We start from the raw sequence: 27158 nt of genomic DNA, 5'->3' as shown, positions 1-27158 counted from the left end.
CCAAGAAAGGCCTCTAGTGGTAATTTCTGGAATGAAATTACACATAATGTTGTACAAAGGGGAAAGGGGAAAGAAGAAGAAAAAAAAAAAGGTCATGCAAGTTGGACTGTGACAGCCCTAAAGTGACAGGACAACAGAGGAGGAGTTTCTTTGCTGTGATCTCCATAAAAGGTCAGCTCCACACCACCAAGATTAGATAGGTGTACTCCAGCACCAGGCCCAGCTCCAGGCCCAGCTCCAGGCCCAGCACCAGGCCCAGCTCCAGGCCCAGCACCAGGCCCAGCTCCAGGCCCAGCACCCGGCCCAGCACCAGGCCCAGCACCAGGCCCAGCTCCAGGCCCAGCTCCAGGCCCAGCTCCAAGCCCAGCACCAGGCCCAGCTCCAGCCCAGCCCCAGGCGCTACCTCTCAGAATCCCCAATGGAGTTCAGCAGCAGAAGCTTGCACCGAAGCCTCAGTTCCTCCTCGCAGGGTCCCACTCTCAGCATGAGCAGTTCCCTGTATAGGAAGGGGACGGTGCAGCGCCTCCGGGGTGCACCCAGTGTTTATGGGGGTGCTGGAGGCCATGGCACCCGTATCTCCACCTCCAGACAACTGACAAGCTATGGGAGCGATCTTAGCAGTGGGGGGGACCTACTGATGGGCAGTGAGAAAATGGCCATGCAGAACCTAAATGACCGGCTGGCAAGCTACCTGGAAAAAGTCCGGTCCCTGGAGCAGACCAACTCCAGACTTGAAATGCAGATCAAGCAGTGGTACGAAGCCAATGCGCCTAGCACCACCCGGGACTACAGCACCTACTACAAACAAATCCAAGACCTGCAAAATCAGGTGAGGCGGGTGTCCTGTGCTGTCTACCTTACCTTTCCCTGCATGATCAATCAAGAGGGCATATGTGTGGGGTGGGTCTAAATGCACATTGGAAAACAAATGAGGTTGAAACTTAAAACTGTAAAAATACTATATCCTATCATCTATCCTTATTGCTAAATTCCCAACAACCCACTGGGTAGAATGACTGAAAGTCATGCTTTGAATTTTTTAATCTGAATACAAACAGAATATACCTTTATCCTCCCACTTACAATCTGTATCTTTGTCTCAACTTACAATGTGAGGACAAATTTTCTGAAAATATTTTTCTTTTTTGGCCAGTTCTGAGAACTCAGGACTTAGGCACTGTTCCTGAACTTCTTTAGCTCAAGGTTAAGTGCTGTACCACTTGTGCCACAGCCCCATTCCCAGATTTTTTGGTGGTTAATTGGAAATAAAGACTCTCACAGGCTTTATTGCTCAGGCTGGCTTCAACTATGATTCTCAGGGCTCAGCCTCCTTAGTAGCTAGTATTACAGGTGTGGGCTATCAACACCCAACCTTAAAATAATTTTTTGAGTGTGGTGTGTGTGTGTAGGCATGTGTGTGTGTGTGAGAGAGAGAGAGTCTTGAGGCTTGAACTCAGGATCTGAACACTGTCCCTTAGCTTTTTCTCCTCAAGGCTCATACTCTACCACTGGAACCACAGCTCCACTTCTGGCTTTTTGGTGGCTAATTGGAGATAAGTGTCTCACAGACTTACTTCCTGGACTGGTTTTGAACCACCATCCTTAGATCCCATCTTCCTGAGTAGCTAGGATTAAAGTCATTGAGCCACTGGCTCTAAAAAGACGTTTTTTTCTTAATAAGTATGTGATAATATTTCTGAATTTTCCATCTGACTCTCATCACTCTTGATTTCAGTCTATTCAGAGATTATTTTTTTCTTTAATTTAGGTTAATATTGTGTAAGCATTAGACTACAGTACATCTGAGTAGTAAAGGGATTCAAGACAGAAACTGGGGGGAGAAGGGGCCTAAGTCTCAGTGATGCATGCGTTTTTAAATGTCATCTGTATCTAGTCGTCATCACCATACTGCTTGGAAACCACTTCTGCAATAATAAAATGTTCTATTGCCCTCAATTCACATTTATTGCACCATATCACAACCCACTCCCATGTCATCCAAGTCAGGTGGAATTCTCTATTTTAATCAGTGGACTGGAATAAGAGAAGACTTTGCTCCTAAATGAAAATGACAGACATGACACCAAGAGTTTGCCTTGCTTCAGTGTCCTTATCTAATCAAGAAAAGTGCCTTTCTGCTTTCATTTCTGATTTAAGGTTCACCTCACTACTTTAGAACAAAGGCCACTTACTCCCCTGCAGGGCTCGTTCCTGAGTTGCACTATAGACATCAGCGCAGTCTGATTCAAATCTACAGGAGATTAAAAGTTCAAGAGCCATCTTAGGAAATGTCAACCACTCTGTACAATACCTTAGTAACAACAATAAAATTATATATGAAAACCCAAAGCGTGTGGAGATCAGGGAGATAAAAAAAAGATTTCAGGAACCATCAGCTTATGAAGCAAGTGCTTCCTGTCAACAGATCATTCAGGTTCTCACCAAAAACATCCAAAATAAACTAAATGTTCTCCCATGCCTGTCTTAAGGCTCATATTTTGGTTTGGTTCCATTTGGGGGATTTCAGTACTAGGATTTGAACCAAGGGCCTTGCGCTCTCACCTGGCTTTCCCATGCCCATCCCCTTTCAAGGCTGGTGCTCTAACACTTGAGCTATAACTCCACTTTTGTTGTTTTTGTTTCTTTGCTGGTTAGTTGGAGAGATAAAAGTCTCACAGACTTTTTCTACCTTATCTGATCCATAGGCTCCTGAGTAGCTGGGATTGCAGGTGCAAGCCACAGGTTTCTGGCTTAAGGCTCATGGTTCTGAATTAATTTGGGATCACCTCAAATACATAGGCACAGTCACTAGATCTGTCTAACTGGGTAGATCCAGCATATCAAGGCAGCCCTCTCTCTAGGACCCAATCTACTGAAAGACACCTGTCACTGTAGCAGCTTCTAAGTAATGATATCTGATTCACATACATCTTATAGAATTCACCCTCTGAATACCGCTTAAGAGCCACAGTTTATCCATCATGACAGGCATAACTAATGGCTCCCATCCTTCATTCAACTAATGGCTCCCATCCTTCATTCAGGCATTACTTAGTAAGTACTAAGTAATGGGGGCTGAGCATTATGATGGGTTCAAGAGAATACGAGTGTGAATGTAAAGTGATTTAGAAGGAAATGGGCATGGGCAAAGGGAATTACCACACAGAGCAATAAATGCAAGAGGGGCATGCCAGGCAACTAGAGCCCAGGCAGATCCTGAGCTAAGTTCAGAGACTGTCCCAGAAGGCTGCCTTGAAGTCACATTGTCCAAGCTGAGATGTGAAGGAGGAGTAGGGGTGTGGCAGGTGAAGGTGACTAATACAAATGTTCTGAGTCAAAGATACTTCTTTCAGGTTTGATGAATCCGTTGAATTCAAAGAACACTTGTTTTGTGAAACCACAAGAAAGTGAACCAAACTCTGGGGGCGAGAGCTGCATGTTATGCTATCTATTTCTGTTAAATACTCATGTCAATATTCCTCTTACCTAGCTAGTGGAAATTCTTTACATGAAAGTCACCTTTGCTATCGTTGTGCTTAAATAGGAAGATACAGCCAACCACGTTAAACTCCTTCCTGGTTGAAAATGTCATTTCTTCCCCTGTGTTTCTCAGATTAGGGATGCTCAATTGCAAAACGCTCGATGTGTCCTGCAAATTGATAATGCTAAACTGGCAGCAGAGGACTTCAGGCTGAAGTAGGTATTGTAAAATCATGGTAAATTTCTTCCTTCCTTTTTCCCCCCCTAGTGTAGTCCAAGATGGCAAAGTGTTGGAATTTCAGATATGTACTACCACACCTGGGGCCAGGGCAACATTTTCTAACAAAGAATTCCTTATTTCAGCCAGGTGCAGGTGGCCCATGCCTGTCATCCTAGCTACTTGAGAGGCTAAGATCTGAGAATCACAGTTGGAAGCTAGCCCAGTCAGGAAAGTCCATAAGACTCCAATAAACCACTCAGAAGAAGCCGAAAGTGGCACTGTAGCTCAAGTGGTAGAGTGCTAGCCTTAAGCTGAAGAGCTCAGGCCCAGGCCCTGTGTTTAAGACCAGCAAAAATAATAAGGAAAAATTCCCTTTAGTAGCCCATTATGCACAAAAATTACCATATTGTTGTTGGTTATGAAACAAACATTAAATAATTTCAGAATCTTAACAATTAGGGATATTAGAAGCTATGTGATCGATCCCAGCTTTCATCTCTCTCCACAATCTTGAAATTTGGTCATCCAGCATGTAAAGGAACACTTCAAATATTTGTTTTCATTGTTTGGTTCTTATTGCTAAAACATTCATTTTCTCACTTTTTTTTAGCATAAATGAAAGTTTTCTCGGTCAGTTTGGGTGAGTCACAGACTGACATACCCCCAACCTACTGTTGTACACTCAGGCCCTTAAGCTTACTGACAGTCGACACTAGAAAGATCTGAGGTTTCTGAAGGTCAGCAAAGCTGCCAGGTCTGAAGCTGGCATCCTAGAAATAAATCCAGGAGGGAAAAGGCATCACTGAGGGCTGGAGGATTTGGTGATTCTGGATCAATGCTCTGACTACCGTTTGCTTTTTCCACATATTGTACAATATGAGGGGCTCATTGTGGTATTTCCACACATGCATAGGCATGCTTTGATCATATTCATTCTCTCAACATTCTTCTCAATAGCTACCTGGTTATAGAACCTAATTCTGTTCTCTGGTGCAATAACAGAGCACCTTGGAATTCTCCTTCTGTGTTAATGTCCTTCTGTTATCTAAAGAAAGCCTCCTACCTCTATTCAGTGATTCTCTAAGATGTCTGCCATGTTCTTTAAGGTGCCTTCAAGTGGTTTTACACAATACATTAACAGTACAAGCTCTTTGTAGAAAATAGCAAATTAAATGCTAAAAGTCATTGGAAAGAAGGAAATTAAGAAAGCAGAGCTAAAGGCTAAAACAATGAAATTTATTCATTCCAGTTTTACTAGGTCAACATCTGAGAGAACCACTACACTATCATTTTTAGAGTTATTTGTTTTTTAAATGGCATATAAGAATGACGGGAAGATATATGGCTTTTTAAGATTTTTCACTTTGGAAACATCTGCCTCCAGCTCTCAAGTTGCTGAGATTACCAGCCTGTGCAAGAACTTGACATTCTTGCAAACTGCAGATCGAATGATCTGGTTCCTAGATTCTCATGCACATGTTGGGGCCATACAAAGGCAGACGTGGTACAGTACTGAAACTCATCTCCTGATGCACCATATACAAAATCTACCTTATTCTATTAAATTACCTCTCCTGTCATGGCTTCACAGGGATTCTATTATCTCCACACTAATTCATTCACAGGTTTGAGACCGAGAGGGGGATGCGGATGACAGTGGAGGCCGATCTCCAAGGCTTGAGTAAGGTCTTTGATGATCTGACTGTGCAGAAGACAGACTTGGAGTTTCAGATCGAAGAGCTGAACAAAGACCTGGCTCTCCTCAAAAAAGAACATCAGGAGGTGAGAAACAATGCAAACGTGGCATTGGGAATGATGGAATGGCTCCAGTAATAACAGGAAGGAGAAGGAGAAACTGAGAGAAGAAAAAGAATAGGTGGTGGTAAGAACTTGACAGTAGTGATGGTAACCTGAACTTCTTTTACCACAGTAAGCCTGATATACATTATTATTTTCTTTCTTAATTTTTTTAACTCATCCCCAATGAAAGAAGACATAAGACTTCTTAGGTCTTTTCTGCTCAGCCTTCTCTGGGAATGTACGGCAGACTAAACTTAATCCAGATTTCCTCTCTCCTAGGAAGTTGATGTCCTACGCCGGCAGCTGGGCAACACAGTCAACGTGGAGGTGGACGCCGCTCCAGGCCTAAACCTCAGTGAAATCATGAATGAGATGAGGCAGAAATATGAAGTCTTAGCCCAGAAGAACCTTCAAGAAGCCAAGGAACAGTTTGAAAGACAGGTGATGGCATAAGTCTACGGCAAGTGTGGACAATGTGTCCCTAGAAAGAACTTGTCTTTTCTTCTTTCTTTCTCTTACACTCTTGACTTCCTCAATCTTCATGGTTTCCTTTCTCCCCTCTTCTTTCCTCTCCTTTCCTTCCTTCCTTCCTTTTCTGTCTTTCTTCTTCTTTTTCCTCAGTAACTTGTTTTCATTCTTGTAATTTTAGTCTGAAGCTTTGCAGCAACAAGTCACAGTAAATACTGAAGAACTGAAAGTCACCGAGACTCAAGTGACAGAGTTGAGACGCACCTACCAGAACCTGGAGATTGAGCTCCAGTCTCACCTCAGCATGGTAAAGCACATTTAACTTCCATTGCCCAGTCAATGTGTGTTCATTAGGTGCCTGTGCTCAGAACTCTGGACATGCAAACACCTAGATGAAATAACCTCTCTCCTTGCAGAACAAAGAGGGAAATGAGTTGAACAACTCATTATAATGAAAAGACAAACAAAAATCAAAGAAAGGTCAGTGTGCTCCACAAATGCAGAGGAAAGAGTAGATTGGGAAGATTTCACAGGAGAAGTGGCATGTGAACTAGATCTTAAAAACTGACATGGGCTGGATGCTGGCAATTCACATCTGTAATCCTAGCTCCTCAGGAGGCTGAGATCATAGGACTGAAGTTCAAAGCCAGCCTAGGCAGGAAAATCTATAAGACTCTTATCTCTAATTAACCAGAAAAAAGCTAGAGGTAGAGCTGCGGCTCAAATGGTAGAGACAGTGCCCAGGTCCTGAGTTCAAGCCCTGAGACAAGCACATGTGTACGTGCACGCAAACGCGCGCGCACACACACACACACACACACACACACACACACACACACACACACATACACTGAGATGGGTTTTGAAGTTGGAGAACAGAAATCATGATACTGAAAACTAAACAAATCAGCTGGCCCATGGCAAATCACACTGTGGTAACATACAACAGAGTCAGGGTGGATTGGTGACATTTCACCTCAGGGGAGAGGCTGAAAGAGAACCCAATCTGGGACATGTCAGAGTCTCTGCAGAAAGCAAAAAGCAATGGCTGAGCTATGTGATTGCTCTTAGAGCTCCTCTTTTGTGAAATGGCACCTGTCAGTTTGGCCTGCATTTCAGAGGCAGAAGAACAATCACTTGAGTCAGCCTGACCTCATAGGGTTGAAGAAGTCTAATCTTCTACTGGGAGCATGGCTCAGTTGGCCAAACCTGCTGAAGGGATGGGAGGTGTGACCTCCTCACAGGGTGGGGCAGCAACTACTGAGAGAGCAGTAGACTGTAGCACACTGAGAGATGTGCAGGGGTGAAGCTTCAAACAACAGAGAAAATCCACAAGCTAGGGAATCCTGACTGACTAGCTAAGGTTGCCTAGATGGAGGAGTGAGAGAAAGGACTAGAAATATGCAGTTGGCTCAAGAGCAGCTTCATGGGAATTCTTTTTAAAAGAAATTAAAATGGAGCTAGTAGTTCCATCGGGTCCTCAGATAAGAAGCCCCTGTGTATCTTGTAGAAAGAGTCTCTGGAGCTCACCCTAGAGGAAACCAGAGCTCGCTACAGCAACCAGTTGGCCACCATCCAGGGACTGCTGAGCTCCCTAGAAGCCCAACTGCTACAGATCCGGGGCGACATGGAACGCCAGAGCAATGAGTATGCGGTGCTCCTTGACATAAAGACCCGGCTGGAGCAGGAGATCGCTACCTACCGTCGCCTTCTGGAGGGAGAAGACATACCGTAAGGCTCTCCGCAGCGAGGGATTGGGCCCATGCCTATTTGCTATACTCTTCTACTCTCTCTCTGTCTCTCATGAGCCAGCACCAACATTGAGTTATACAAACACAATAACAGCAATACAAAAATATGCCCCCAAAGTATATACACACCCAAAAGAGCAGGCATAGCCTTTGAACCCCATGCTCTATGGTAAGAATGGTTGAGGAGATGGCTATCTACATTACAGATCATGCTTGTGTGGATTTTTTTAAACAATGAATAGATAACTGAAAACATAATACCTTTTGTAAAGTTCTCATTGAGCATTTGTAAATTAAACAGAAGGCCACAGAGGTCTATGGGAACCAGAAGAGGGAAAGTGAGGTGGGAGGGAGAAAGGACGAAAGGAAGGAAAGAAAAAAGGAAAGGGAGAAAAGACAGAAAGAAGGGAAAGAGGGAAGGAGGGAGGAAATGAAGGAAGGAAGGGAAGGAAGGAAGGAAGGAAGGAAGGAAGGAAGGAAGGAAGGAAGGAAAGAAAGAAGGAAGGAAGGAAGGGAGAAAAAAATGTAGGACACTCCATACTGAAATAAGCATCGTCACAAGGAAATAGGAAAACGGCCTACACCACTCAGACTTTGCTTTATAATAGAAAAGTGAAAAGATTACTCCATTTTCAAAATGTGAATAACACTTTATTTTTGTTTCCCCACAGAACTATACAATATCAATTAAGCAATTTGGAAGAGAAAGGTAAGTGTTCTGAACTTTGGGAGTATTTTTCTGGAACACTGAAATCTCAGAAGCCCCTAGTAAAAGGCAGAAGGTGGTTGAGACACAGGGATCCTAAAACTCATATATGAATAAAACAACCCTGAGGGAACCTTTTATCACACATCATATGAGAGGCAATTTCCTCAGCCAGAGCTATTGCTATCCTAAGACATCCTAAAATCCTGAAGAGAAAATATCAAAAGGGAAATGTGACTTTTTACTAAATTCAAGATTGTATATTTCCATTTGAGGTGGAAAAGAGTACCCAAAAAATATTTTTCATTTGGGAAGGATGATACATTTTCAGCATTTATTTTTTTAAAGTAAGATTAAGAAAAGGAATGGGTTCCAATTGTTTCTTAAGATATGGAAATAGCACCAAAGGATAACCATCTGCTTGAATTTTGTAGACCAGTGGTGATGTGCCTGAACTGACCTCTAATGTTAACTCTGCACTTAGATATAAAGAAGACCAGAAAGATCAAAACTGTCGTGCAGGAAGTGGTGGACGGCAAGGTTGTGTCATCTGAAGTGAAAGAGGTGGAAGAAAGTATCTAAACGGCTATCAGGAGCAGGTGCTGCTGGGGTTTTGATAGAAAATGGCCCTTACTTTTGCTACGTTCCAGAAGGCAGCCGTCAGAAATCACTATCAATGTCTCTGGTCATTAGAAAGAGAAAGAAGCCTATCACTCTCTGTAATGAGAGAGAAATGTTTTACTCAGAGGAGCTGCAAACCTCAGCATCATTATGGCCATCTTTATCTCACAGCACACCAATTATACACGAGTGAATCTAATTAGAGATTATACACATCTTAATCATGCTCAGCCTCACAAAGCCTCTCCTATGAAAATTAAAAATAAACCCCTCTGCAATGGTTGTTCCTGTTTCTGAATTGCTAAACCTCCGTGTGTGTGTGTGTGTGTGTGTGTGTGTGTGCGCGCGCGCGTGCACGTGCACACGCGCACCAGTCCTGGAGCTACCCAAGGCCTTGGGCACTGTCCCTGAGCTCCATTTAACTCAAGGCTAGCACTCTACCACTTAAGCCACAAGGCTAGCACTCTACTACTTAAGCCACAGTGCCACTTCTGGCTTTTTCTGAGTAGTTTCTTGGAGATAAGAGTCTCAAGGACTTTCCTGCCCAGGCTGGCTTCAAATTGCCATCCTCAGATCTCAGCCTCCTGAGTAGCTAGGATTACAGGCATGAGGCACTCAGCGCCTGACCTAAACTTCCGTTTAAAAGCCCCTAGATTCTCAACCAAGCCAGGTTCTTGGTTAATCTCACTGGATTTCCAGAACCAGCACGACTCAGTTACTTTTAAGCTATGTTTGCTTTCCCCGGGTCTCTCCTGCCTTCTAAAACTCACCTCCGCTGTTTGAAGAATTTAAGTCAAACACTGACCACAGATCCTGTGCAGAAAAAGGATGTAACACACTTTTCTGGGAATGGGAGTAGATGAAGAGCAGAGATTTAGTCAATTCCTTGTGAAGGCAGAAAGTGTCTCCTGTTGATAATAAACTGCTTAAATCAAGAGCCCTCTTTGTTTGGTGAGTGTAGAGTGTGAAATGTGTTTCTTACAGTTTCAAGAACAGCCTTATTGATATATAATTCACACACTGTGAAATCTACTTTTGTAATCCACATAACTTGGTGGTGTAGTACATATAGCTTGGTCTACAGTAAAATCAAGGAGTTGTGCAACCATCATCACCATCTAATTTTAGAAATTTTTCATCACCCCACCAAACCTCATATCCACCAGTACTTGTTCCCATCCCTTCCCCACAGACTACTGATAAGCACTGAGCTCTAGCTTAGGATGTTTCACGTAAGTGCATTCATACAGTGTGTCTTTGATACACACTTTTATCCACAGAAGCATTACTCAGAAAAACTAAAAATGGAAGCACCCTAAACTCCATCAACGATGAATGGATAAACAAAATGTTGTATGACTACACAATAGAACAATATTCATACCAATTCATGTTACAACAGGGGAAAACCTCAAAAAGCATTATGTGATGTTAAAGGAGCCACACACAGCAAACCCATATTTTAGCCTCAAACCCCTTTTACAGTCTAGTGAGTGATAACTATCTCTGAATGTTTATGGGGGAAAATCAAGTTGCCTTGTAACATTGTATCCTAGTAAACAGATTGATTGGACTTAAAATTTTTATAGAAGTTTTGAAAGGACAGGAATGGGGATTTGGCTATTGTAGGAAGACAGTTATGTAATTTACTTAAAAATAATACCTGAGCCAGGCACAGTGGCTCATGCTTTTAATTCTAGCTACTTGAGGCTGAGATTCTGAGGATTGGAGTTAGGAGCCAGCCCAAGCAAGATAGTCTATAAGACTCCTAACTCCAATTAACCACCAAAAGACCGAAGTGGAGATGTGGCTCAAGTGGTAGAGCACCAGGCTCGAGCAAGCAAAAAAAGCTGAGCACCCAATCCCTGAGGAGTTAAAGTCCCAGTACCAGCACAAGTAACAGCAACAACAACAATAATAATGTCTACCATTAACTGAACACTTGCTATATAAGCCAATCACACATATGTCATTTAATTCTCTCAGTAATCCCATGAGGCTGAAATCACTTGATTGAATCATATGAGTGTGCCAATATAAAATAAATATCAACTTGGTATGATTTTTCATTATATGATCTCCACTTTACAGGTGAATATTGATATAGGAAGACTGAGATAAGCACTTTTCCAAAGTCACAGTTACCACGTAGTAGAGAATGGCTGAAGCTCAGGGCCTGTGTGTCTGTATCCATGTACCCTCTTAAACAACTAATTACACAGCAAGCCACGTGATTCACACTTGCAGTAGGCATCTGCTTGTCTATAGTTGCTGTTCTCAGTCCACTTCACTAGTCCAACCTCTCGCCAGTGTCGCAGGTGTCCAGATTGTAAGCTGGACATCACATGCAAGACACACAGCACGACTTCATCGAGGAAGTATCTTCACTCATTTTCATTTCCATTTGCTTCTCAAAAAGCATGAGAAGGGTTCACTCCGATTTTCCTTCTTAACCTTCCACCTCTTCATTTCCCCTAAGCTGCTTTTGTTGTTTTCATGTGAAGAGTTCCTAGAAGTGAATTATTTTTCACCTAGCAGGCATTATTCCAGAATGATCTGAAACCTTGATGTCCATATGCCAGAGACGATGAATGTGATGAATATAAAACCAGTGCAGATGGGTTTGAAATTGATGAGGCGTGGGCTCTGTCATCTGGCAACAATGACACTTGGTCAGAACAGTAAGCAGTATTATCCTTAACTCATTTCCTATCAGAGAAACGAAGAGTTCCTTTTTTTTTTTTAATTTACTTTGGGTCCACTTGTAGTTTCTCCCAAGTAAATTTTCAGAGAAAGGAGGTGAGGCTGGGCCTATTTGTGGAGCCAGATGGTAGCTTCCACTTCCAGTTCTTCCAGTCAGTGGAGCTGTGGCTTAAAGGGGTAGAGCGCTAGCCTTGAGCAAAAAGGCTCAGGGATAGCACCCAGGCCCTGAGTTCAAGCCCCATGACAAAAATAAAATAAAATAAAACCAGGTCTGCCAGTCATTTCTCTATGATTTGTTTAGCTGTACTTCTACTGCGCAACAAGAACCACCACAACACAATCCTATTTCTGATGGGTAACAGATCTAGAGAAGATGCATTAATTAGCCCTTACATTTAGGGCTATGCATTGCCACACATTAGAATTCTCAGCAAGGTGGCTTGTCGCTCTCCATAGAATCATCCAGGTAGAAGTGGAGCTATGGAACTCAGAGAAAACCCTCGAGCTCAGGTCAGGATAGAGAGCAGTTATCTACTTCTTTCCAGGCCCCTGGGGATGGTTTCTACTTAGAACTCCATCATGTCTAAATAGGAAAATGGTGTGAAATGATTAGAAACTGAAGTATGACCAACAGCATTCCAGGTGCTCTGTGAATGATGTCTTGTCCCATCCGCCTCATGCAGAGTAATCTCAGGTACCTGGTTACACACAGAAGCATTTCCAGCCTTAACACTGCTTCATGGTCTACATATTTTAATTCTCCCCTTCAAGCATTTGTTTTCTCTCCCCTAGTCTCACTTCCAAAATTCCCCTTGCTATTTCACTTGGCTCCTTTCTCCCTTCCCAGCTCACTACAGATCCTTCCCCTTCTTTTGGAGAACCATTGAACTCCGAAGTCCAGAACTGAGTCCAGAACTCAGCCTCCCTGGGCTGCTTTGGGATGCTTGTTGCTCCCTCAGCCCAAAGGCAATCCAGTACTGTTTGCATACGGCAGGTGTTTGCAATGCTATTCAACAGGTCTATATTTCAAGGAGGAAAAAAATCCCAGATGAAAAACCCTGCAATAGATGGGTGCTAATGGCTCACACCAACAATCCTTAGCTATTCAGGGGGCTGAGATGTGAGGATAGAAGTTCGAAGCCAGCCCAGGTAGGAAAGTCCATGAGGCTCTTATCTCCAATAAACTATCCAGAAAAAAAATGCCAGAAGTGGTACTGTAGCTCAAGGGGTAGAGCCCTAGCTTTGAGCAAAAAGAGGCTTGGGGATAGTGCCCAAGACTGACAAGAAAAAAAAAGGAAGGAAGGAAAGGAAAGGAAAGGAAAGGAAAGGAAAGGAAAGGAAAGGAAGAGGAAGAGGAAGAGGAAGAGGAAGGAAGAAGAAAAAAAGGAAAATCTTGCAGCCAAAGACTAGAAAACTAACCAAGATAACACACTTTACTTAGCATAAAGATCTAAAGATTCAAAAATAACACATCAGGCAGAGTGCTTGTCTAGCAAGCATAAGACCCTGAGTTCAAACTCCAGTACCACCAAAACATAAATAATTTAATTTAAGTGCTACATAGATCATTTTCTCCATATTTAATATTCCCCAAACTCTACAAAAATATAAGATATAATTCTTTGTGTTTTGCTATATAGCCCCAGCCTCCTATGTGTGATCTTCCTGCTTCTGCCTCCCAAGGGCTAGACGTAATTCTTGATAACAGTTCATCCTGGCTTAGTCATGTGTCTCACTTTAGTAATTATTTCACCAACAAGCCCAAGATTATTTTTGCATTAAACATTCTTACCTGCTTATACATTTACATGGCTGTCAAAGAAAATTATGTTCACTTCTCAAACATCTAAAACAGAGGCTGGAAGATTAACATCGTGCTGCAGTAACAACTGTGCTAACCCGCCACCCCATGCGGGCTGATTAACTTAGCTGCATCCTCCCCAAAAAAGCCAATGAGGGAGAAATGCTTCTTTCATTTCTGACATTGTTCACTCATACCTAAACTCAGAATCAATTTTGCTCAAAGCATACCTGTAAATCAGGACTTTTCAATCAAATGCATTTTGAGTGACATATTTAAACACATTAAGAATTAAGTTCTTACAAGCAAAATAACTCCAGGAGTGCAGTGACAAAGTTCAGGCTAAAGGTAGGCTAACTCAAGACTTTAAAAAAGTAATGATAAAGGAAACATGCTCTCTACCTGAGACACTTATAAATCTAGGATAATATAGCAAAATAGAAATGTGAAGTGTTTATTGAACAAACCTGATGTGTGGATGCAAAGCAAAATTATTTTAAATGTCTATATAAATATGATGGTTGGAAAGTATACCTTCCAACATAAAATTGGCTCCCAGCTTAAAAAAAATATGTTAGTCCTACCCCCTGTTACCCAACCATTCCATGAAGATATAACTTCAATTTCAGCACTCTGTTGTCTCTGTTCACGAATTATTTTCACATACAGTGGAACCACTGTATCTTAGAGGAACACTGCTGGTGACACCTATCAAGTAATGTGGAGGTCGTGTGGGGGAAGGGTAGCTTAACATGTGCTTGTAGAATGTCAAGAGACAAGGTTAAGGGCAGAAGCTTTCAACTATGACTTCATAGTCTACGAGAACATCCATTCTTCCACAAAAGGCTGATTTTTAAAAAACTGCTGAAATGACTATAATAGTCTACTCAAATGTAGTACTTTCTGTGTTCAATAGATCTACTTTTCTGAGTCATAAAGAGAAACTGTGCAACATCCAATGACAAGTTCTTGAAAATTCTATGACATTTTCACCTATAAAATGTACTTAATCCTCATCTTTCACTGGGGCATTTTTGCAATGCTTTTGAAGCTATATATACTGGATTTCTATCATTTGTGTGTGCATGTAGATAGATAGATAGATAGATAGATACATACATACATACATACATACACACATACATACATACATACACACACTAGATATACTAGACAAAAAGACAAGAAAGATGAGTAATGAACTTTAAGAAGCTTAAGGTTTAGGAAGTATTTACTGGCTTATCTATTCAGCATCATTCCTAGCTTCCCTGCTACGTAGAAGACACTGGGCAGAGCTGATAGGCATTGAAAATAAAGAAGAAAAATTCCTTATGACAGCCTAATTCTACTTCATTGACCTTCCTTTTGGGTACAACAAATACTTCAGGGAAATGACTATTCAATTATTTCTGTACCAATGAATTTTCATTATCCATAAATCACATACTTGCTGAGTTGGCCAAAAAGGAGCTGGGGAGGGGGGGAGAAGCACCCTATGTCCAATGGAGCAAGTGAACTCTTCAACTGCATCTCCCATCACAGTATATAAAAGGCTAGCCCTTCTGGCTTCAAGACACTGCTTCCTGTCTGGCTGTCACTACCTCCCCAGTCTGCGGCTCACTTTCCAGCAACACCATGTCGCTCTCAGTGTACAGCTCAGGGATGTCCCGGCGGCCGTCCTCACAGGCTGGGATGGCAGGCAGACCAAGGGGCATTTCTACCTGTGGCATTGGAAGTGGCTCTGGAGGAGGCTTTTCTGCTGTGTCCATGTTTGGCTCTGGTTCTGGCTTCGGAGGTGGCTGTGCGAGTTCCTTGGCAGGATTGGGCACTGTGAATGGGGGAGCCCTGGGAGGGAGTTTTGCAGGTCTGGGGGTGGGATCTGGGGGAGGCTTAGGTGGTAGCTCTCTGTATGTTCTCTCTGGCAATGATGGAGGCCTTCTTTCTGGATCAGAAAAGGAAACTATGCAAAATCTGAATGACAGATTGGCTTCCTACCTCAATAAAGTCCGAGCTCTAGAAGAATCAAACACTGAGCTAGAAAACAAAATTCGAGAATGGTACAAAACACGAGGATCTGGGGCTGGTGATTCCGGATCGCAGAATGATTACAGTAAATACTTCCCAGTGATTGAAGACCTCAGGAATAATGTAAGAGTGTGGTGTTCTCAGTGTTTGGTGGGGGGGGGGGGGTCCTTAGGAATTGTTTCTCTTGTTTGCTGTTACAATATTTTACAGTGATCATTGCCTACAATCTAGATGTCAAGTAACCCTGTACCTGGAGAATTTTCTCAGCTCAGGAAGTTACCACTTTATCATGTCTCCTACAATATCAGACATTTCCACCTCTTCCTGTAGGAAAATGTTTATGTTCTTAAATTTTCAGTAATGCATTACAGATGTATTGTTTTTAAAAGGTGAAACTACCTTAAACTCTTGATTAAAAAAATATTTAATAACACCATTGGAGCTTAATGCTAAAAATAATATTCATATAATGCTAGTGTTTTAGGCCTTCTGTGTCGCTCTTGCCAGATCATTTCTGCCAGCATTGGGAATGCCCAGATCATCTTGCAGATCGACAATGCCAGGCTGGCTGCTGAGGACTTCAGAATGAAGTGAGTAAGAATAGACTGAAAATAACTGACCCATCCCACCCCTCTCCTTAGTCCATCTTCCTGTCTCCAATGATAGCACAATTCCCAATCTTCTAAAGTTCACATGACCCCTACCTTGGTTCTAAAAAGTAACTCCATGCAGTTCACATTACATGCCTTTAAAATCTTAAGTCCCTTATTCCTTCTAGATCATCTTATTTGTAATGACTCATGATTCAACCTGGCAATTCTACCAATGTCCTACACATGAATTTTCAATATATCTGAATGGATGAATAATGATTTTGCTGAGGGGTAAGATGGAATGATTGTTCCATTTAACGACTGTCCCATTGTTCCTGATGACACATTCACCTGAAAGATTAACCACGCACTGATTTTTATTTTTCCCATCTCCTTTCCCATACCCCACCCTCTGAGACACAAAAATTGACTTCCTTTTTGAATTGCAAAACTTTACATGGGAGGTTGCAGGAATCGTGGTCCTGAACTTATTAAAGTCTTGGTAAAAAGTGCCTAGGAATTGTCAAGGCTTTAAATTAAATCATGAAGACAAATAAGTGGACCAAATACATTTTTTTCAGCTGCTTTCAGGATGCTGTTAGAAATCCAACTTACAGAGCTGTGCTCAGTCAGCCACAGCCACCAACCAACCAGAGACCTACTGGGGTGCACTGCTGTTCGGGCTCATTGCTATTTTTATTTTTTTTTTTTTTTTTTTTTTGGCCAGTCCTGGGGCTTGGACTCAGGGCCTGAGCACTGTCCCTGGCTTCTTTTTGCTCAAGGCTAGCACTCTGCCACTTGAGCCACAGCCCCACTTCTGGCCATTTTCTGTATATGTGGTGCTGGGGAATCGAACCCAGGGCCTCATGTATATGAGGCAGGCACTCTTGCCACTAGGCCATATCCCCAGCACCTCATTGCTATTTTTTTTTCACCTTTCTCTTCTCCATCTGAACAGTAAAATATGGTACTAAAAAAAATAAAGGAAAAAGTTATGAAAGGAAAACGTGTATCATACACTGTGATGCAGCTATTTTTAAACAGCAGCATGGGCTCAGGCATGAAGTATCCATGAAGAGAACAGGCACCTTGTTCAATTGGTAGCATTGGTTCCCTACACTTTACACTTGGTTGTCAGGTGTGAGAACGAGCTCTCCCTGCGCCAGACTGTGGAGGCCGACATCAATGGGCTGCGCAGGGTGCTGGACGAGCTGACCCTCACTAAGGCTGACCTGGAGATGCAGCTTGAGAATCTCAAGGAGGAGCTGGCCTACCTGAAGAAGAACCACGAGGAGGTGAGAGTCACTCACTCCCCCTACCCCAAACCCCCAAATTACCATTTCAAATGTGTAAATCTGGAGTTTCAATATGGAAGATATATTATCTTCCTGGTAAAATAGCCACTGGTGTTGGATTTCTCGTGTGTGTGTGTGTGTGTGTGTGTGTGTGTGTGTGTGTGTTTGTACATATTGATGTTGATGATGGTGGTGGTGGTGATGGTAAGGGTGGTGATCATGGTGACATTGGTAGAAGTTCCTGCTAAGTCTTCACAAATTAGAGGAACTTTCTGATTTTTACCGTATTCATTATTAGATAATGACAATACTATTGCAATTATCCACTGATCTCATAGAATGCTAGGTTAGAGAAACTGAGCACCCTATGTGAGACACACATGTGGAACTCTGGCATGCCACTGTGTATATGTGTATGTGTGAAAGGGGGGGGGAGGATGCTGGGAGAGGGTGGTACACGGAATGTACCAAGGCTCATCTTCTAAAGAAGTTTCCACAGGGGGCTGGGGATATGGCCTAGTGGCAAGAGAGCTTGCCTCCCATACATGAAGCCCTAGGTTCGATTCCCCAGCACCGCGCTGTGGCTCAAGTGGTAGAGTGCTAGCCTTGAGCAAAAAGAAGCCAGGGACAGTGCTCAGGCCTTGAGTCCAAGGCCCAGGACTGGCAAAAAAAAAAAAAAAAAAGAAGTTTCCACAGGATTTTCAGTGTCTGTGTACAGGCCCAGGGACTGCCTTGCAGCCAGGAGTGGGCACAGGCAGTGGAAACTCTCCGGTCCCTGCACACACACCTGGCCCTCCTTCCTGTGAGGGCCTTGGATTCTAGTCTTGGGAGCCACTGCCAGCTGACCAGCTCCATTCACAGGCACAACACAGAGAACCTGCGGCAATTTAAGGGCGCTGTGTTCTTTATGTTCTTTTTAAATCTGAAGAGAAATAGGATTCTTTTAGGTTTTAATATCTAGTATTAATGTATAAGTCTTTACAACACTGGGGTGGCCGCTGTTTGAACAAGCACTCTAACCCTTGAGCTGTACCCTCAGCCCTTTTATTTTTTTTCCCCTTGGTACTAAGGCTTGAACTCAGAGTCTGGGCACTCTCCCTTAGCTTTTTCAAACAAGGCTACAGCCCTACCAGAGGAGCCACAGCTCCACTTCCAGCGTTTTGGTGGTTGAGATAAGAGTCTCTTAAATCACAATCCCACAACACAGGCTCCCGAGTGGCTAGTATTGCAGGCATGCGCCACCATTCCCCGGCCAGTATTTTGAAAACAGTCTTCCTTACTTTTCGGAGGCTGGTTTCCAGTTCGAGATCCACCTAACCTCTGCCCCTGGTGTAGTTGGTATTACAGGTGTGAGCCTCTAATTTTTACTATTTCTGATTTTCACAGCGTCTGATTAATTTTCAGCGTCTCTGTGTTGCAAGAGGTCTAGACGGGCAAAAGTATTGGGGGCCCACGATTGAATTCACAGCTGACTCCTACACCTCACTCTTCCTCCCTTGCGGTACCAGGAGCTCCAAAGCTACAGGGCCGGCGGCCCAGGCGAGGTCAGCGTGGAAATGGACGCCGCACCAGGACTGGACCTCACCCGGGTGCTCAACGACATGAGGGCGCAGTTTGAGGCGGCCGCCGAGCAGAATCGGAAGGATGCCGAGGCCTGGTACCTGGAAAAGGCAAGCCAGAGACCAAGGCTCTTGACCCATGGGCAGATGGAGATGGAGGTGAGCGGGCTGGGCGCTCACCCCCCGGCTTCCCCGTTGCCTTCGCAGAGCGGGGAGCTCAGGAAGGAGATCAGCACCAACACCGAGCAGCTGCAGTCCAGCAGGAGCGAGATCGGCGACCTGAGGCGCGAGCTCCAAAACCTGGAGATCGAGCTCCAATCCCAGCTCGCCATGGTAGGCCGGGACGCCGCCGGGGAAGCGGGGCCGACGGGCAGCCCTCCTCGGCCCTCCCTCACGGCTGGCCCGTACCGCTGGCTTCCTCCGTGCAGAAGAAGTCCCTGGAGGAGTCCCTGGCCGAGACCCAGGGCGAGTACTGCGGCCAGCTGTCCCAGGTGCAGCAGCTGGCGGGAGACCTGGAGGAGCAGCTGCAGCAGGTGCGCGCCGACGCCGAGCGCCAGGGCGCGGAGCACCAGCGGCTGCTCAACGTCAAGGCCCGCCTGGAGCTGGAGATCGAGACCTACCGCCGGCTGCTAGAAGGGGAGGCCCGGGGGTGAGTGGCCGGGGACTGAACACCACCCACCCCGGGGCTAAAGTAGGCCTCTGCAGTAGGAGAAGGGGGATCTTCAATAGAACCATTCCGATTTGTTGTAGCAAACCTCCCCAAAGTCACAGGGCTATAAACTGGAGGGGGGGGATTCTGGATTTGAGATTGGGGTGTGGAATTTCTGAGACCAGGTCTCCCACTGATTGCCAGGTCACTTCCCTTGGAGCTCATTAGAGGCAGCATTTGGAAATGTAGGTTGACAGCCATCCTAGTGCTATCAGAGTTACATCCTTCCACATGGAATCTGGGATCCCTTATCTGTTTTGCCATAGCTTTATGGGACCTTCTTGAAATTTTTGCACAAATAACAAATTCCCCTTAAGTCACATCTGGTTTATGTTACAGTGATGGCTTCGATGAAAGCTTGTTTGTGTCAGGCAACAAGTCTCAAGCTGGGTCTATTGATTCCTCTAAAGGTATGCAGATAAGAACAACTAACAGTAAGTCAGGATCACACGCATTCATGTAAAACTCAAAACTCTCATTGTATATACCAGTACTATAACTTGAATTTGAAGTATACTTGTGCTCTGAGCCAGTGAAAAGCATTGATGCAATCTTGCAGCAAAATGAGCAATGTATTAAGACCTTGTCCAGACCAGGAGGGAAGAAAAACCATTATACAAAGAGATATTAAAAAGCACCACAGGGGGCTGGGGATATAGCCTAGTGGCAAGAGTGCCTGCCTCGGATACACGAGGCCCTAGGTTCGATTCCCCAGCACCACATATACAGAAAACGGCCAGAAGCGGCGCTGTGGCTCAAGTGGCAGAGTGCTAGCCTTGAGCGGGAAGAAGCCAGGGACAGTGCTCAGGCCCTGAGTCCAAGGCCCAGGACTGGCCAAAAAAAAAAAAAAAGCACCACAAGGTTGGGAGTATGGCCTAGTGGCAAGAGTGCTTGCCTGGTATACATGAAGGCCTGTATATAGAAAATGGCCAGAAGTAGCGCTGTGGCTCAAGTGGCAGAGTGCTAGCCTTGAGCAAAAAGAAGCCAGGGACAGTGCTCAGGCCCTGAGTCCAAGGCCCAGGACAGGCAAAAAAAAAAAAGCACCACAATCATTTTTGATATATTTTTAATGCACTGCGTGTGATGGTGCACCCCAGTAATCCCAGCACTTGGAAGGCTGAGACAGGGGGATCAGGAGTTTGAGGCCAGCCTCACACTTTGATGTCCCGTCCCCCCCAAAAAAAAAGGAAAAAGAAAAAGAAAGACAATCACGTTCATTCATATAGAAGACAATGCTGAGTACATTTCATTTTCACTGAAAGAAACACTTTTTTTAGAACGTAGAAGTTACTTCCAAAAGTTTCAATTTGATGGATTGTAATACTCATATTTAATTCAGAAGCTTCAACAATAATCAATTTTAGATTAATATTTGAAACACCAGCCAGATGCTGGTAGCTCACACCTGTAATCCTAGCTACTCAGGAGGCAGAGATCTGAGGATCATGGTTCAAAGCCAGCCCAGGTAGGAAAGTCCATGAGACTCAGGTCTCTAATCCCAGAAAAAGCCAGAAGTAGAGCTGTGGCTCAAGTGGTAGAGGATTGGCCTTGAGCAAAAGAAGTTCAGGGAGAGTGCTCAGGCCCAGAGTTCAAACACCAGAACCAGCAAATAAACAAATAAACAAATTTGAAACACTAATATACCTCCTTTATTCAATGTTTATCTTTAGATCCAAATAAAACCCGAAAAATCAAGACAATCGTGCAGGAGGTGGTCAACGGTGAAGTGGTCTCATCCCAAGTCCAGGAAATTGAAGAACAAATATAAAACTCCACAAGATCTGCCCTATGGTTCCTTAGAAATGAGAAATTTATGACGTTTATAGCAAAACGCTATCCTACTTTAGTCTCTGCTATGGTCTGCTTAATTTTCTGTATTTGCCCCATCTCCACTGAGTCCCTTTTGCCCTTCTGAAACAATATTCCATTACAAGTTCCTATGATCATATTGGACTTCATTACAAACCAAAATCACCTACCATCTTTATGGGCCTCGAATAGTCTTTCAATAAACTTCCCTCTGCTAACCAGAACCATTTTTTAAACCACAGAGCTTTGATGAAGTAGTATTTTTAATAGAGCTAGCTTTAATAAAAGACTAATGGCAATAACAGGTGGAGTGTACTTCCTTGGTTCTGACAATAAGATCAAATATTAATGATTACCTACTGGTAACAGGGCATCAAGATGTTGGAGTTGGAGATTACATTTAAGAAGATTCTTCTATAAGTTCTGTCCTGTTTATATCAACCTATTCAGGTTACCAATTTATATCATCCACTACAGGGAACAACAGTTGCCCTGTTCCCTTTCTAACATCTTTCATGTCATTAAGAAAATGCTTACGAGCCTACAGCGTGCCCAACTGGAGAGCCAGTGATGATTAAGACAATCTTTACCTGGAAGTGCTCAGAGGTAGATATCGCCCAGAAATGGTGACCCAGTGAGAGTCTCCAAGAAGTTGGAAGGAGATATAAAGAAAGAAGTAATCTGTTTGTGAGAAAAGAATTAAATGCATACCCAAGTCAACCAGGCAGAGGGCAAGAGAAGAGAGACTGCACATACACATAACAAGTCCCAAGGGTGGGAAGAACCTTGCTCAACTCTTGTCCTCCTAGCTGGCAGCAGTGAGGCCCAGAGTGGAGTTTTGGCCACAGTGAACCAAACCCACAAAGTCAGCAACAGAAGCCAAGTTGTGGTTTGGGACAGAAGACAGCTAAAGTCTAAGCCAGAGTAAATAGGCTTAGATCAAGGGTGATTTGATCTAGATTGCCAAATTCAAAAGCCTAAGCAACAATAGGATTTAATGATTTTTTAAAATATGGCTCTGAAGCCAGATGGGGTTGAAATCATGGCTCTCCTACTTAATAACAAGCACCATACTCTCTGAGGGTCTCTGTTTCTTCATCTTTAAGGCACGCATGGTAGCGATGATGCTGGTTGCCTGTTGGGTGGACTTTGTGAGGACATAATAAGGTAATAAGCACAAAACATCAAGAAAGTGCTGTCACCTAGAAGGCACTTAACTTTTGAGGGATGGTCTTTTGTTTTCTTTGTTTTGCATGCTAGGGATGGAACCCAAGGCCTCAGAAGTCCAGATGAGCCTCTACCACTGAGCTACACGTCTACTCACAAAGTATTCATCTAAAGCTCCCATTATTGTTTACTGTCTGGAACTGAAATGGGTTGGAGAAGCCAGGTGAACCATGAGCACAGAGTGTTTAAGGAAGCCAAGAAGGGAGGAGGAATGGAGCTGAGTGCAAAACCCACAGGGGATTTTTGTGAAGCTTCCTTAAGCTGATTTGCTTCGGTAAATAGCCCTTTGATAAGGTAGCCCACCTAATATTCTAAATGGCGTCAGGTCCTCCATTCATCTCACAGTATTCTGCCTGCATCTCTTCTTCCTCTCCCAGTACATGTCCTGAGAGAAGTTGTCCCTTCACACCCAAACAGATTATCCAGGTCTTATCCTGAACCAAGTCTCCAGCCCCTAGGAACAAAGGATGGTGCTGTCACGGTATGCAAAAGCACCTGCAACTAGTTATGGTTTTAAATAACGCCTGCTTTCCTCACAGCTAAATCTGAAGAAAGAGGTTTGAACAGAGATAAGTCCAGTGGCAATTGTTTAGGTAACTTGGTTTTCCAGCATTCCCTTCTTTGGGAAACATTCCCCCTACAGGGCCGCTCAGAGGAGCTTTTTCTCAGGCTTTTCTCTGTTCTCAAGCTTGGCTCCATCCTTTCCTCTTCTCTCCACAATCACTCCCCAGGTAATCTAAACTAACTCCGTGGCGTCACATACCACCTATACATGGATTACTTCTTGGAATAGTCTCCAAGGAGGGCCCCAGTGAGCTACATCTACTGCTACTCTTGGCCTCCAGTGGGAGGAAGTGGTCGATGCATAACTTTTGAGGAGAGGTGCAAGAGTTTGTTAGCTGTGTTCTGGTCTTTTAGATTGCATGGTCTGTGGCAAGTCAGCTGAGGCAAGCTTAAACCATGAAGTCAACATTGCCTAATGGTATGTATTCATGCATGAATGTATTCCCATGCATGGTGGTGCATGCCTATAATCCTGGCTACTTGAGAGGTGGAGGAAGGAGACTCATAGTTCAAGATCAGCCCTCACAAAGTTATTGAGACCCTATTCCCAAAACAAAATAAAAACAAAAGGGCGGGGGGGGGGCATCCTTGAGTGGTAGAACACTTCTTAAGCAAGCTCACGCCCCAGCATTCAACACCAATAAGAATAACAACAGGGGCTGGGGATATAGCCTAGCGGCAAGAGTGCCTGCCTCGGATACACGAGGCCCTAGGTTCGATTCCCCAGCACTACATATACAGAAAACGGCCAGAAGCGGCACTGTGGCTCAAGTGGCAGAGTGCTAGCCTTGAGCGGGAAGAAGCCAGGGACAGTGCTCAGGCCCTGAGTCCAAGGCCCAGGACTGGCAAAAAAAAAAAAAAAAAAAAAAAGAATAACAACAAATCAATCATTTCATTAAATTTTTACTGAGGATCCAGTGACTAAGGCTTTGTGGAACAGCATTAAGGCCTAAGTAAGTCCTTTTCTAATAATATCTGTCAAAAAATCCTACACTCTTGACTTGGCAAAGGAAAGAATAGGTTTCTTATGTTCTAGGTTCACCTTGCCCTAGTTTCACTACCAAGAAAGGTAATTGGCCCAACATGTCTTAGTCTGGGTGGGCTGCTATAACAAAATGCCTTAGATCAGGAGGTGAGATATAAATGAAAATGATGTCTTTTTCACAGTCCCTGATGCAGACTCAAAAGTCCACTAGGAGCCGGGCACCAGTGGCTCACACTTGCAATCCTAGCTACTCAGGAGACAGAGATCTGAGAATCACAATTCAAAGCCAAGCCCAAACAGGAAAGTCTGTGAGGTTCTTATCTCCAGTGAATCACCAGAAAACCAGAAGGGGAACTGTGACTCAATGTGGTAGAAGGAGAAGGTTCAGAGACAATGTCTAGGCCCTGAGTTCAACCCCCTGAGCTACAGACTCATTAGGCCAACAGATGCAGGAGGGTCAACTCTCTATGGCCTCTTTAATCCCATTCACTAGAGCTCTGCTCTCAGGACCAAATTACCTCTCAAAACCTCTACCTGCCACCAAATACCATCTACATTGGTGGTAAAATTTTAATTTACAAATTGGAAAGGGTGGGAAGGAACACAGCCTTTTCAGATCATAAGAATAACCTCATGAGACATCAACCTGCATTCGTTAAACCACTGAGCCCCCATTCAAAACAGGCATGAAAAGCAGGTCTATCTTCAAGGCAAAAACTCACTCACAAGAAAAACATCTAACGCGGCTGGGAATATGGCCTTGCATGCATGTAGCCCTGAGTTCAATTCCTCAGCACCACATAAACAGAAAAGGCCAGAAGTGGTGCTGTGACTCAAGTGGTAGAATGCTATAGTGCCTTGAGCAAAAAGAAGCCAGGAACAGTGCTCAGGCCCTGAGTTCAAGCCCCAGGACTGGCAAAAAAAAAAAAAGAAGGAAGGGAAAGAGGGAGGGAGGGAGGGAGGGGGGAGGGAGGGAGGGAGGGAGGGAGGGAGGAAGGAAGGAAGGAAGGAAGGAAGGAAGGAAGGAAGGAAGGAAGGAAGGAAGGAAGGAAGGAAGGAAGGAAGGAGAGAAAGAAGAAGAAAGAAAGAAAGAAAGAAAGAGAAAGAAAGAAAGAAAGAAAGAAAGAAAGAAAGAAAGAAAGAAAGGAAGAAAGGAAGGAAGGAAGGAAGGAAGGAAGGAAGGAAGGAAGGAAGGAAGGAAGGAAGGAAGGAAGGAAGGAAGGAAGGAAGGAAGGAGGAGACATGTAAAGGACCTGACAGCAAAAGTCAAGATTACAGCCTACAATTTATTTCTAAATCTAAAATATTTTAATTGTATATGCATTTGTTATATGTATAAAGAGCAGCCTAGAAAATACAGTTTGTGCTGAATGGTAATGTCTTAGATTTTGAAATGGGGGCGGGGGGTGGAGAGCATGTTATTTTTTTTCTTTTGTGTATCTTTAAAAATGTTTAACAGCTTTTCTGACTCTGGTAGTCACAAAATAAAAGTGAATTCCAGTTATGCAAAACAAGTGGGTTTGAAAATAGGTCCTGGTAGGAAAAGAACTGCCAGAAAACTGGAAGTGGCACTGTGGCTCAAAGTTTCTAGGATCTAGGCCTCATTTCTAGGCTCACAGGAGGCCAGTCTTTAGGCTTTGTAAGAGTGCCACCTGCTGGAATCTACAGAAATCTGGACTCTAAGTGGCTGTTAAAAGCCACTTGACATGTGCCCAATACTAAAATGTCCATGCAAGACAGGGCTTGAGGGGAAAACAAAAATAGGGAAAAGCAAACATCTTCTTTAAACCATCAATTTAATGAAATAATGCTATCTTACTTAACTAGTTACTCTCTAGAAAGTTCTATAAAGCATAAAACAAAGTTTGTAAGTAATGATTTAGTCATTATTTAAAGTCTAGAGTACAGTCTATCTTAACAACTCAGGCTCTTACAAATATACTAAATAGCAAATGATACTGACCGGTAAAATAGTGCTTCCCAGACTTGGAGTGCAGGTCAGCAGTAGAGTGCTCACCTACCATGCAGGAGGCCCTGGGTTCAATCCCAGCACTAGAAACAGAGTAAGTCTATCTCACAAGATTATTACAACAGATTCACTGAATCAATTCACACATGGAAGACAGAGCACTAAATGTTTGCTGTCTTTAGTATAGAAAGAAAGAAAAAAAACAAAATCAACCATGCTGTTTTAATTAACTAATTTGCATATTCCCTGAGACATTTTTTTCCCTTCTCTTCATACACACCCAAAAGCAACTCCAATTTTGAGAAAGAAATATACAAACTATTTTCATCTTAAGTCTTTCTCTTCACAGACAGTTGCATTCTCTCACCTGATATATGGGCAGATGATCCTATTAATCCTCTCTGTTTCCCCAAAGTTGTGAACATCATAAAACCAATCTGTATGGAGAATGAAAAGGTTTGCAGGCCATAAGTTCTCCAAAATCCTAAGATGCTCACATTAATGTACCTGCTCACACTAAAGGGAAAGACTTGATAAGAAAATATTATGTGGACACATAAAACACATTGAGAAGAACTTGGCACCCTTGATCTCCAGACATTTTTCTTTTATTAAAGTAGCATAGTAAAACATGAACAAGGTCCTGGAAAAGGATGCCTACATTTACAATGGTGTGTCACAAAGTTCAGAAGACATGTTTAAACTTTATGAAATGCAAAACATCAAGCCTTTCAGAAACAACATCTGTCTCGATCTTAAAATTGTTAATTTTAGTTGCTAAAAATGGCACTGTTAATGTTTGACTGTGCCTATAAGAATAGAGACATGTAATATGCAAGATGTACGTTTTCTTCACAATCATGGAAACATGAT

General features: G+C 43.4%; 2 protein-coding genes across 2 annotated transcripts; both read left to right on the top strand.

Moving 5' to 3' along the window:
- Positions 1–291: 291 nt before the first annotated feature.
- On the top strand, positions 292–9385 carry Krt20 (keratin 20). The gene is made up of 8 exons (XM_048365322.1): positions 292–829; positions 3614–3696; positions 5326–5482; positions 5780–5941; positions 6150–6275; positions 7479–7699; positions 8391–8428; positions 8910–9385. Exons 1-8 carry the CDS (start codon positions 419–421, stop codon positions 9005–9007), a joined length of 1296 nt encoding a protein of 431 aa, XP_048221279.1. The 5' UTR covers positions 292–418; the 3' UTR covers positions 9008–9385.
- A 5791-nt stretch (positions 9386–15176) lies between these two features.
- Krt12 (keratin 12) lies at positions 15177–21787 on the top strand. Its single transcript, XM_048365608.1, has 8 exons — positions 15177–15698; positions 16083–16165; positions 17307–17463; positions 18972–19133; positions 19230–19355; positions 19451–19671; positions 20071–20141; positions 21402–21787. The coding sequence occupies exons 1-8, from the start codon at positions 15186–15188 to the stop codon at positions 21497–21499; spliced, it is 1431 nt and encodes a 476-aa protein (XP_048221565.1). The 5' UTR covers positions 15177–15185; the 3' UTR covers positions 21500–21787.
- Positions 21788–27158: the final 5371 nt, after the last annotated feature.

This window comes from Perognathus longimembris, chromosome 17, assembly GCF_023159225.1.
Source record: "Perognathus longimembris pacificus isolate PPM17 chromosome 17, ASM2315922v1, whole genome shotgun sequence".
NCBI classification, from domain to species: Eukaryota; Metazoa; Chordata; class Mammalia; order Rodentia; family Heteromyidae; genus Perognathus; species Perognathus longimembris.
This window is presented reverse-complemented; position numbering and strand designations above follow the sequence as displayed.

Bases quoted from the DNA above. Each gene is read 5' to 3' on its own strand.
- Krt20 (XM_048365322.1), top strand. From the start codon at position 419: ATGGAGTTCAGCAGCAGAAGCTTGCACCGAAGCCTCAGTTCCTCCTCG. The intron at 3,697-5,325 runs GTAGGTATTGTA...ATTCATTCACAG, and splicing joins GCAGAGGACTTCAGGCTGAA to GTTTGAGACCGAGAGGGGGA. The intron at 8,429-8,909 runs GTAAGTGTTCTG...CTCTGCACTTAG, and splicing joins AAGCAATTTGGAAGAGAAAG to ATATAAAGAAGACCAGAAAG.
- Krt12 (XM_048365608.1), top strand. From the start codon at position 15,186: ATGTCGCTCTCAGTGTACAGCTCAGGGATGTCCCGGCGGCCGTCCTCA. The intron at 17,464-18,971 runs GTGAGAGTCACT...TTGCGGTACCAG, and splicing joins TGAAGAAGAACCACGAGGAG to GAGCTCCAAAGCTACAGGGC. The intron at 19,356-19,450 runs GTAGGCCGGGAC...TCCTCCGTGCAG, and splicing joins TCCAATCCCAGCTCGCCATG to AAGAAGTCCCTGGAGGAGTC.